General features: G+C 39.9%; 1 protein-coding gene across 1 annotated transcript in view; it reads right to left on the reverse strand.

Moving 5' to 3' along the window:
* Positions 1-241: 241 nt before the first annotated feature.
* Positions 242-12287, reverse strand: part of GALK2 (galactokinase 2) — a 49538-nt gene continuing 37492 nt past the window's right edge. The window contains exons 9-10 of the mRNA XM_062584263.1: positions 7635-7836; positions 242-888 (exon numbers count right to left, since the gene is read on the reverse strand). Coding sequence (XP_062440247.1) covers positions 681-888; positions 7635-7836 — 410 coding nt within the window. The 3' untranslated portion in view covers positions 242-680. The remainder of the gene's footprint in view (positions 889-7634; positions 7837-12287) is intronic.

The raw sequence follows: 12287 nt of genomic DNA on the forward strand, positions 1-12287 counted from the left end.
TTGTCAGTTTCTGTCTGACTTGGGAAAAATTCAAAGTTGTCCTAAATTCTAGGAAAAAAAATCAGGAAATGTTATGACAGTAAGTTGAGATGGGTTTCCTGCTTAACTTCCATTCCTAATGCTTTACTGGGGCCAGCAGGTACTCCTCCAATATTACCATTAGTTAGAACAGTAAAATTCCTCTTCAAGACTATTATAAAATTTGTAATGTTTAGCAAGGTCCTTCCAGTTTTTTGAATACTTCAGTTTTATCTTTTATTTTTGCAGGACTTAAAACCAAAAAACATCCAGCAGCAGAAGTGAATAAGCATTGAACAGCTCAGGAAACATTGTGAGGTTCCAACAATGAAATAGCTCCCTTTTCCACCTGTTCTTACTTTTAAAACAGTAAAAAGAAAAGATAAAAGATTCACTGTAACAAAGTATCATCAATTTCAGCATTTCAGTTTGCCATGTCAATAGGTTTACATAAATCAATGTTTACAGTGAAAGATATTTTTAGGATGGAAAAAACAGACTTTACAAGCCAAGAGTGTTCTTTTGATTGCTTTTTTAGAAATAAATTTTGATTATAGCAACTTTTCTTTGTAATAAAAGGGAAAAGGATTAATTTATGGTCGCATAGGAAGTCCTGCCAGTTCTAAATGCCCTACACAGTTTCTTTAAAATGTTTACATTTTTTAGGCCTCAACAAAAACCAAAGCTCCTCTTCCAGGTTTGGTAGCAAACAATCTATTATTCTCCAATGCTAAACCTTGGACATTGGTTTGATAATAAGCTTTTTCTACATTTTTTAGGAAATTATTCAGCTTGTCAGTAGGCACCATTGATACAGTGCAGCCGCCCCATCCAGCTCCAGTCAGACGTGACCCAACGGCTCCAAATTGCCTAAAATAAAAATAACAGAAAAAAATCATGAATGAGAGACCAAAAGGAGGTAATTTTTCATATATAGAATTTCAGTAAAAAGCTAGTGAACACAGGACTCAAAACACATCTATATCTTCTAAAGCCCACTTAGTTGTATGAGACATTTGCAATTACCATTTTGGACAAAAAAATGCTGGCAGCTTAAACTCTGCAATGTAATCATTTCTGTCAATTCCAAAAGTCATCCTCTTTTATAATGCTTCAACATCAGCTGTTTTAAGGATCACAGCACAGCTGAGATGAAAAAGGAAGAGGAAGAAAAGAATTACTATCAACATTCATAAGACATCAGAAGTGAAAACAGAAATACATGACAAAAATAACAAAAGAGGATTCATAAACTAATTGCACAGGATGTAGGCATGCAAGTCAGTTTCTGATGTGGCAAGGACAAATAGCTGTATTCTTCCAGGACAGATCTAAAACATGCTGGAGACTAACAGGCTTCTGCAGGACTACTGAGATTGCTAGTCACAAAAAGAAGAATTCAGGAACTCTTAAGAAGTCATACAAAGAGTCATTGCACTCAGCCATCCAAGTGGGCAGAGTTCGGCATCTGTCTTTAAACTAGACAAACTGCATGAACTTAACAGATTTACAGCAGTAGAGGTAAAATAAGAATCCAGTCACAAAGGAGGAAAAAAGCCCTTAATGGGGAGGAATAAAGAGGAAGAACAATGACAAATAAATAACATCTAAAACACAAACCACTCCCAGCCTCAAGACACTGGGCCACTAGAAATGTCCTACAGCAAACCTCATGACATTACTCTGCAAAATTCAGATGCCATTCATTAGAATTTAGTTGAATTATTTTTCTTAATTTGCTCACCTGTGTTCCCTCTCTTCAGCTAAATTCAGAAAGAGTAGGACAATGCCGTGTAATAAATTTCTTTGGGGCATTCCTAACACAACAGGATGATTTAGAAAACTCTTTTGAAATCTTATTCTCATGAGAGATCTAATCTGATTTGCAAACAAATACCTTTGATATGTTTCCAATACCCAAGCTTTGAGAGATTTACCAGGCCCAGAATGGTTTAGGGAGAGTGGACATCATATGAATAGTATATTGGAAAATGACAGCTCATTCTGAGTAGACTGTGGTTATTTTTCGTATGTGCATTTTATGTTAAATGAATGTGGTATACTGCTGGGTTAGTTGAGGTTTAGGTCATATTTCAAGCAAGTTCTTACATATGTGTTTCATTCTAAACATACTTACATATCTTTTGGAATAGAAATATTTTCTTCAGTGTGCCTGTGTGGTGCCACCCGGCATATTGACTCGATTTTTTGTTCACTCTTTATTTCCTGTTGGTATTTTATTTTACTTATTATCATTATTATTCCTGTAAGCCACTCTAATTCTCTGTTGTGATTTTTTTTAATTTCTGGTCCATGGAGCAACCTCCTAAAATGACCAGGATCCAATCCAGACTCAACTGCAATCAACAGGGAAATTCCTACTAACTTTGTAAGGTCCAGTTCACTCCTCAGTCTGCTAAATGGACTGGCTGTACTCATTTGGTCTGTTACTTCAGTCAGAACTTCGCATTTCAGATAGTGTCTGGCTTTTATTTTGGTGGGTAACAGAAATCGCTGTAGAACTGATCTGAGCCTTTTATTGATTTCATAATTCTCTGTGGTCATGATGATGCCTCATTTTTACTGAGTCATTTTAAAATACTTAGTTGAAAAAAGCGTAATATAGGCAGAAAATATGCCTGTTTCAGAGCTGAAGTCACTGTGTTTCAAAATACTGCCGCTAACAGTTTCAAATGTGGGATTACTACTAGCCACTTACGGCCGAGTGCTGAGGAACTCGGCACTGTGGTGAGCAGTGCTGCAGCACGGAAAGCTAGGTACCTGCTATTAGAAGAATTCAGAAATGAGGATCTAATTCTGCCTATGTTGGAAATGTGGCGGATGGCAGTTACCTAGGCCAAACATGAGCAAGTTAACATTGGAACAGATCTGAAACTTTTTAATCTACTTTTAATCATCTCAGTTCAGTCCCAAGTTATACCCCTCTGTTGAAGTGGGCTTCACAGCCGGACGTCCTTTCGTGTGCACTGCTGGCATCAAATCATGCCCTCACAGAGAGAAGAGGAGTAAAAGCAGACACTGGCTCTTTGGACAACGATCTCGTGGCCAGAGCATTCACCCACGCAGTGGGAGTCATGGGTTTAACGTGTGGGAAGGTACCTGCGCGCCACCTGGGCTACGGTACGGCCGTGAGTACGGGTAACGGGGTGAGAAGGGCACACAGGAAAGATGACGTATTTCTGCAATCCGGTGGTTGAGGCGCTCAGCTCTGCTTGCTGGATTCTGGTCTTTGCTCCTCTAAGTAAAGTTTTTATGTAGCTTGTTTTGAGTATTCACTGCATAAAAAGAACTATCTTATGAATGCCTGCGTGTGTGTGTGTGTGTGCGTGCGCACAAGCATCTGTGTGAGTAAATGAGACTGAAAATATCAATACTATAACAAAAATGATGAATAAAAATGGAAGCAATACAGTTTGGTATATGGAAGCAATTGTAAGACATAGCAGTATCTTATTTTCAAAACAGTTGTGCTGTGAGAGATGGGAAAATAATCACAGCAGTATTGTTGTTCTAATTACTCAAAATCATGAACGAGCTATTCAGAAAGCATGGGGTAAACACAATGAGTTAAATACATAATAAAACACACATATATTCACATTTAAGCATATTCTGTTCTGTAGCTTAGCATTCATTTGAATAACATCTTTAGCATTTTTCAACTCGGAAGAGCTGCGACTTGTTTTTGTTTTGTGTTTTTTGTTTTTTTAAGAAAAGTTTGGATTTTCATATTGTCTTCTACCTCCAGACTTATCCTTTTGAAAATCAGAGAGGATTTGGTGCCCTTCAAGTGTAAGGGGCATGGCTGGTAACGCAAGAATTACTACTATTTATATCACCAAAAGATGGAAAAAAAGAGGACAAAAGAAGTTTATTTGCAATACTTTAAGGATTCTGAGAGATTTTTCCAAAGTACCTAAGCTCAGTTCCAACTTTTTGTTCTTCAATTGTTTAGTACCTTCTGTGATACTTGCTTTAAAAAGGCTAATGGAGAAAACAGGTATTAACAGCATGAGATAGGTTAGAGAAAGTGAGAAAGTACAAGTCTTCCATCATTAAAAGAAAGAAAGAAAGAAAAAAAAGAAAAAAGCACTGACCAACTAGTGGTTATACTTTTCAGCACTACAAACCACAGCAAGTATGGATCCCTTTCTTTCTTGGCAGACATTGTACAGTAAAACATAAAGATCTAGGCAAAACAGAAAACATCTGGATATGCAGATTATTCTTTGCAGTTTAAACCTTGTAAGGAGAGAGCAGGAGCAGACTCGGGCAATTCTGTGGAATGTATTTTTGGAATGGCTTTTTAAAGTTGCAGGGCAGCTGTATATCATTGTAAGCAAAGAATGTAATTTATGTAGTTCCTGGCCCATTTCTGTAATCACATCAGCCAAGTTTTCCTAGAGTGACTAGTGATTTTACGTGCCTTAATTTTTTAATCCCCAATTTGAGCAAAGTTAGGAGTTTTTTCCCAACAGTTTTCAAAAATTAGATGCTGGCTTAAGCTGGATTCATCCGCAGTCACTATTCACTATCATAAATCTAATTACAGAATCACACAAAAATCATTAGAGTATCAAGCTTTAGAAAAGAAAAAAGATGTATTTCCTAGAAAATATTCCTGATGAATCAGCACTGTAAAGAATAATGAACTAGTAATTTATTTGTTCAATCCAATGAATGTAATAAAGAACAATTAAAATCATTAAACAGTATCAATTAAAAATCATTTCACACTGACTACACTCTGCTGTGGTGCTTAGCTATGCTCACCATGCTAGCCATGGACTCTTCTGTTGGTAATTTAGAAAGAAATCTGATGTAACATGGGCACACATCACTTTTTTCCTTCGCTATTTATATTTTGGTCCCTGGAACTGAAATGCTCCGATTAATTTTAATTTAATTTAGTAAAATCCTAACTGTGTACTCCCTTCCTTTGGGTTCTGTGGCTGTCTGTGCTACCGCCTGCTAGTTGGTGTCACGATACCCAAGTCAGCTTGGAGAGCAGCAGCTGCCTAGTCATGGCAACACAGAACTCAGCATAAATAAGAAACACAGAACGTCACCCCATGCTGAGTTTCGCGCTGCAAGAGACCACTGCCAGGGTCCACGCTCGTTTATTTAAACGTAGCACAGGTAGCTGCATGCTGTAGTGCAGAGCTGTCATTTTATACCGATCTGTTTTCTCCTGCTTGAGACAGGGTAGTTTTCTCCCAGCATTTTTTGAGAACAGGCCCTATTGGTATGATTTAGCTGGATACCCTAAGTGAAGACACTTGAAATCGCTAGCAATTTTTGCAAAGTTCGTCCATCAGATAGAATCTATTGCCTATGAATTACTGGGTAGTAACTGTGACTAAAAATAATGCAGAAGTTAATCCTTAAGGCTTTTCCTCTGTAAATGGCATCATAGAATAGGCTGCTGATACCTTGCGCTGATCAAGACTTTGCAGTCCAAGATCCTTCATAACTCACTGCAGACGGGTTTTGTCTTCAGCCAGTCTGGAGACTGTTCTCCCTTCTCACATGCACGAACAGTTCCCCCCTGAGTAGCTGGGACAACCACGCTGGAATCACCTCATCGTCTGAGTTACTATAACAGCTTATTCCATTATGTGATACAATAAACTGAACTTGGCCTGCGCGTTGCATAGAGAATTTGTTCCCAAGAGAGGAACAAAAATTGTACTGTTAAATTGCTATCAGATTGTCCAATGGCTATCAGGCCTTCTATGAGCTTTATCTCAAAACAGCATGTGTGTCCCATATGCAAAATAATCTGTCCAAAAGTCTTCAAATCAGTTAAGTTTGTAGTTCTCTGGCTCAGGGGCCATTTCATCCTGTCTGCAAAAGAAATCACACTAACCTAATGTTCTATATAATCAACTATATGTTATTCTATATCAATTTACAAACCTGGTAAGTCATAATTACATCTTACAAAATGAGCATGACTAAGAATGCATGTGGCAGGCTGCCTATTTGTAAAATTCATATTTTCATTATAAGCCAGGCTGGTTTCTTAATCCCGCCCTCCTCCTCCCCCCCAAAAAAATGTTGCCAGTGAAGAAAACATTGTTGTAATCTTAATTTTTAGAAGGTAAGACCTTCATTTTTTTTTAGCTTCAACCCCAAAGAGAACTTCTGTTTTTTTCAAGACTGTGAAAGATTTAAAGAAAGGATGTGACACTTTGCAAGCAGTTATGCAGTTACGGCATCCTACGCATCCCTTCTGGTAGGGCAGTAACATTTGGCCTTTTAACTCTCGAGCTCAGCACAGAGTTTCCCAAACTGAGCAAGGTCCTCTCCAAGGAGAAGCAAGAGCTGTAACAGGGAGCAGGAAGGTGGCATCACCACGAGCCACTAAGACCTGAATGAGAGAAGCAGATAAGAGAGGGTAGCTGGGGCAGAGGCAGGGATGACAGAGTACTGGGAAGGCCTGGGTGGGCAACTGCGTATTCCCCCAAGCCACTGTTAAAACGATCACAACCACGGAATTCTTTCTAGAGGCACTGCATTTAGACCAAAGTTAGCATTAATGTTTCTGTCCCGTGATTCAGTGCACCAGGCACGTGGAAATCAGGAGGGACTGAAGTGTGCACACTCTTCGTGCCAGTGCTGTGGTATGGCTGAAATATTAAATAGAATGCAGGTACTAAGTAGTTCATTTTTACTTTCTGTATTAACACGATTACACCAGATTTCATCTTCTACTGTAGGAAAGTTTAAAAAAAAAAAAAAAAAACAGCCTGCTACACACAACAACATGTGATTTCCAGCTCATTTCATGCCATTTCTCAAACTCCATTTACTTAGGCTACAGGATATGAAACTGGGAGGGAAAGGAGGGAGAAAAGAAGAGACAAAACGACACTCAGGGAATATATTTGGGAGCTGAGTGGGGCTTGTTTTATTGGGACCAAACCGAGTGAGGGAACCCAGCTGGAAAAATTAAGCTGGGGCAGGAACGAGAACTGAATAATGTGGAGAAAGCTCAGACACACAATGCAGCGAGCAGGAGCAAAGGGTGTTAGCTATTATAAAACACATTCATTTAACTGATCAGCCGCTCTCCAACGTATCTGATGCCCTAGACGCAATATTCTCCTAGAGTTAAAAAAAGAAGGCTCTAATATTTCACAATATACTGTTAGGATTTCAAGGCAGCTAAGAATCTGGAACAGCTTGCTCATGCCCTAGCATTTCCACGGTGGCAGTACTGAAATGGTTAAGTATGCAGAAAGTTACAGTTCCAACAGAACAATTAAGATGAGGTTTTAAGAAAACCAATTATGATTCCTTTTTCAACTTAGAAAAAGAATAGCCAGCACAATCTAGTGTAACACTTGCGATGATGAGTCAGTCCAAAAGCCAAGTCTGTAATAAAGCCATAAACTGGAGCTTTCATCTGAAAGTATTACACAGATGTCAGTAGAGAAAAAATTGACCATGTAACGTCCCCGTAGATTAATTTTGTAATAGGAGACGATAATACTTTCATTTAAAAAGTGCAATAGCCAACGTCATATTTTCTCATCAATTCAAGCAACATTCTCAACAGGCGATCACTCTTCGTTGTGGTCAAGACTTACAGGCAGATGTCTACCAGCCGATCCAGTTCAGGACAGCTGCATTCATACATTTCCTTGCAGCTGATATAGCTCTGGTTCATTAATTCTCCCAGCAGCTGGATTGCATTGGCAGGTGCTTCACTGCATATCTTCTTAAATTCCAGCACTCTGGCAGCTTCACTATACACATGCTTAGCACGCTGGTATAACTTAAAGGTAGAAGCTAAACAAAATGAAAATATTAAATACTACAAATTAGTGACATTAATATCTACTAAAAAAGGAACACATAAAAACAGCAGAATTACATTTGTTTCAATAATTCATAGTTTATGTTAGAACTCTGTAGGCTGAAAGTCTTCCGCAAAAATGCATTTATTCTTTAAAGCCCTAATATAATAGTATCTAGAGTTCATCAGACTAAAATGTTAGCATTTTATCATTTTCATTTTATACATACCAGAGAAAACATTAAAAAAAAAAATCCTGGAAAGATTAAAACCTTTCTTCATGTAAGTGCAGTTGTGATCACATTTACAATGGTGTGATTATCTGAATCTATTAGTTTTTAATAAAAAATGGAAACATCTTTCAGATATGTTTGCAACATTCACATTTAAAAAAAAACTTTTGAATTTTATCTAGACATATACAAAACTTCACCCCTATAAATGCACTGCAGAAGCAAGTCATGTTACACCATCTAAGAGATGACGTAGCTCAGTTTAGCCATTCTGATAGCGTGCACATGATTATAACACACAGATGTTGTATAAGGAACACGCAGCCTACCCACCCAGGCACGCACGCGCGCACATGCGCACGCACCCACACCCCCACCCACCCCTGGGCTGTGCATTTAGTTCCCCAGCCCAGCTCTGCACGTGAGCCCCAACACTGGTCCCTCGCTGCCTGCTGCCGGACCAACCCATTTCCACCTTTTTAATTGTAAAGGCAAGTTACAAGTTGAAGAATTAGCAGCAGACGTGCAGTAACATGTATTAGGACATTAATGTAATACATTCAGGATTTCAAAATAGTAGTAAAACTTAATCATGCCACCACCAGACAGGTGTGCAGCACCCTACAGGCCCTCACCTGCACCTCCTCTCCCACAGGCGGTTCTGGGTGAATGCACCAGGCCTGATTTGCATGTCACTATGTAACAGTTCCCCCCTTTCCTATTAAAAAGCTGCAGTTCCTTGAAAGTGACATTAATAAAAATGCTACTACTGATGTGTCCTGGTGCCCAGGCTAGGAAGCCCTCTCAAATACACCACAATACAGGCTCACCCTGACTGTAAATAACACTGGAGAACAGGCATACTGAGGAGGCAGGTGCTCCTGGTTTGGTTTTTGATGGGTGCTGCGTGCAGGAGGGTCACTGCTGCCTCTGAGGACGTGACGAGATGACCAGCCCAGCCAGGTACCGCTTAGCATTGGCTTACTAAGACCAAGACCTAGCGTAGTATCTTGAGCTAAGACTTTTCTGCGATGGCCGGTGACCTAAGCGGTTGCCGAGGGATGGGTGCGAGGGCGTGCGGGCCTGCGCGTGCATCAGGGCAGGAGGCTCCCCTGAGCCTGGGTGGGAACCCGAGAGCAGGGCACAACGAGGAAAGGGATGGCTGTGCCTGAAAGCTCCTCCAGCTGCTCCTACTTACGGGAGGATTAGGTTCACAACTAATAGCCAAGAACTGTTCTGTCTTGCCAAGGTTCATACTATAGTTCAGTGTTTTTTCTCTATTTGTGTATTTTCTCTATTTTGTTGGTTTTAATGCTATAGGCTTGTAGCTGTTATTGAGGAAATATTACTCACCATGTACATGTATAACATAATTTAATTTTGCAGATTTTTGATCAGACTGGCTTGTTTGAGTAAAAGTTAGATAAATTAACCTTATCCTGTATTTGTAGCACCTACTGTAGTATGTTTCCTAATTTCCTCTCTACTGTAGCACACTGGTGCTTGGTAGAGCACTTCTGAGCATCCTTCCATTCCCTTCTATGCATGAATTCTCCTTTGGGCCACACAGTCTTTTCTCATTTCAGTTTCTGGTCTCTCTCGCTTTTTAAAATGGCTGATGAAATATTTAAATAGAGGTAAAAAGTCAAGAGAAGACAGACAAGCTATGTATTTAAAACAGAATTTGCGACCTAACCCCAACATGCAGATTCCTGCCTGGCTGTTCTATGTAGGCAGCCAAGGTCTGGAACCACTTCAGATGGCTTCAGTAATCTGCAATTGCAATTATATGTAGAAATCTTCCCTGAAAGACTGGCAATAAAATTGTGTCCAGTTTTAAGTCTCTCATGAATACTCCAGAATGCACCCCTTACTGCCTAAAACTTCATCAGTATCTGTCTAATCTTGTTACATTTCTCCAAAACAGTAAGTGTAAATCAGGACTGCAAATGCAGAAAACGTAGTGCTGAGGGAGACATCAATACATATGCTAAAATCATAGAGAAATATTGAACATAGCAACTTTCTACTTCTGGTGGTATTTATTATGTAATTCAATACAGCCCCTACTGAGAAACAGTGTTGTTGTCTTCTGAACAGGCCTTCTGAATGCATTTCAAATGAGAAGTGAAATGAAGTAACTGGGTGTCCCACGGAAACAAGAATTTCTTGAGAGTATCGCTGACTAACACGAGAAGGGCATATTCTGTTTTCCCGTTTAGAGGTGTTTTTACCCCACTGTATTTCATGGCTACTGGAGCTGTTTGTGCTGTGTATTGCAGAGCGATGCCTTGGTATTTACAAATGTTGGAGAAAGGCTGTTTGGCATTTTTATAGGATGGTTTCTCTTTAAATATTCCTTTCTTTTAAGCCATTGTTTTAGAGCAAGGAGACTTCTCAATGTGCATTTGTTTAGGGAATATCTGAAGTTGCGTGAGAGATTGCCATAGCTCACACTCTCTTGTAAATCACCATTGAACAGTAGTAACCCAAAGAATGAACTGAAAACATGTCTGTTTTCAATTTTAAGGCACAAGACTTGCCAAAGGCTGTGATTGATTCGGAGACCACCCTTTGGTAGAGCAATGCTCTACTGGCCAGATTACCTTAAAGCTCCCTGGGGTTGTGTTCTGCTCGTCATGTTATGAACTGGCAACCAGAATGGGTGCTCCAGCAGCTGGCTGCCAGCCAAACACTGAGCCGTGTCCTTGACAGCATTCGCTCTGAGGAGAGTGTGGCTTGATGGAGGGGAGGATTTGCGACCTTGACTGTATGTAAAAGCAGCCCTTTCGAGCAGTTTGCAAATGAGAGGAAGTGGCTGTACGTTGTTTTCAGGCTCTGTTGTGGACATTTACTGAATTTATACTGGTTAGTTTAATATCGTTACAGTAGCTATTGGATGGTTTGTGGCAGCATTTTATTTCAGAAAGCTTTGTTTGTGTTTAGAAGGGTTTTTTTTAAGTTTGCCTTTTCTCTCCAGTAATATTCTGTTTAAGTAAAATTATCTTCAGGGCATCAAACATGTATATTCTTTAATTCCTACTTTAAAGCAATGTACCAATACACATATTTTCAACTATCAATACCAAATGCCTCTGGTAATAGAGAAATCCTCTTCTACATGTTGCATGTGTAGTGCAATTAACCATATAATAACAAATAGCAGAGCATACATGATATTTCCAAAAAATTATATCTACGTTTTAATCTTCTTGCTAAGTCACCAGCCCGTGTATCACCCTGCATAAATAAGATCTGAATTAATGGACTATGGCAAAGAGCTATGGAGCCAGTGATTTTAGATTGCACAAACTGATCAAAATCTGTGTGCTTCATGGGAAAGCAGCCACATTTTTTTGCAAATAAAGAATGATTTCCTAAGCCACATTCTGCCATGGTTAAAAGAAACAAAAACTTAAGCGTGTACAAGTGATTAGTTTATATCTGGACTAGAGCTGGAGGGCTCTGCAAGGAAAAAAAAAAAAAAAAAAAAAAAAAAACATGGAAGCCCTCAGAGGTAAACCCTCCGGGGCTGCGCGGGAACAGGTTACACGGGCTTCCTCTTTGTGCTCAGAGGAGAGCAGAAGAGCACGGCTTGGGGAACTAAAGCCAGATTCTTAAAAGCATTTAGAAGCTAATGGAAGTTATGTACTTAACCTGACTGAAAATTTCCATACATTTCCCTCTACCAGGAAGCCATAAAGGCCTGGATTCTCCCACTGGAGTTTAGCTCCCAGCCAGGGGTACAACTGCCCTCAGCCCACCTCCCGTCAGTGCAAAGGCAGGTTAGGGGCCTGCTCGCCCCACCGGGGCCCTGAGCCGCCCCCCGGCAGCCCTCTCTCTGGTGACTAGGGAAGAACCAGGATCACCACGTTTCTGAAAGTCCAGTGTAGTGACACCAGCTCTGACTACTACCGCTCTGACATAAAGAACCACCTGTCTGGGGCTGGTCTAAAGTCATGCTCCTTCCACCAAGGGATCTGGGGAAGATCCAGTGCAGGCGCTCTGCTTAATATGACTTAGCACCATTCAGACTGAAGGAGATTCAAATCAGCTAAGAATGTAATCTCTGACCAGAATCTTGCTGTCCAAAAAATGTTTTGAATATCGCTCAATATTTCTTCTTGGCCACTTTCTGTGAAGCTCTGCCATGTAGAATTGAACTGTTTGATTTTAGCACAATCAGAGTTTTGGGGTCTTTTTTTCCCCCT

The sequence above is a fragment of the Rhea pennata genome, chromosome 10 (assembly GCF_028389875.1).
Source record: "Rhea pennata isolate bPtePen1 chromosome 10, bPtePen1.pri, whole genome shotgun sequence".
Lineage (NCBI taxonomy): Eukaryota > Metazoa > Chordata > Aves > Rheiformes > Rheidae > Rhea > Rhea pennata.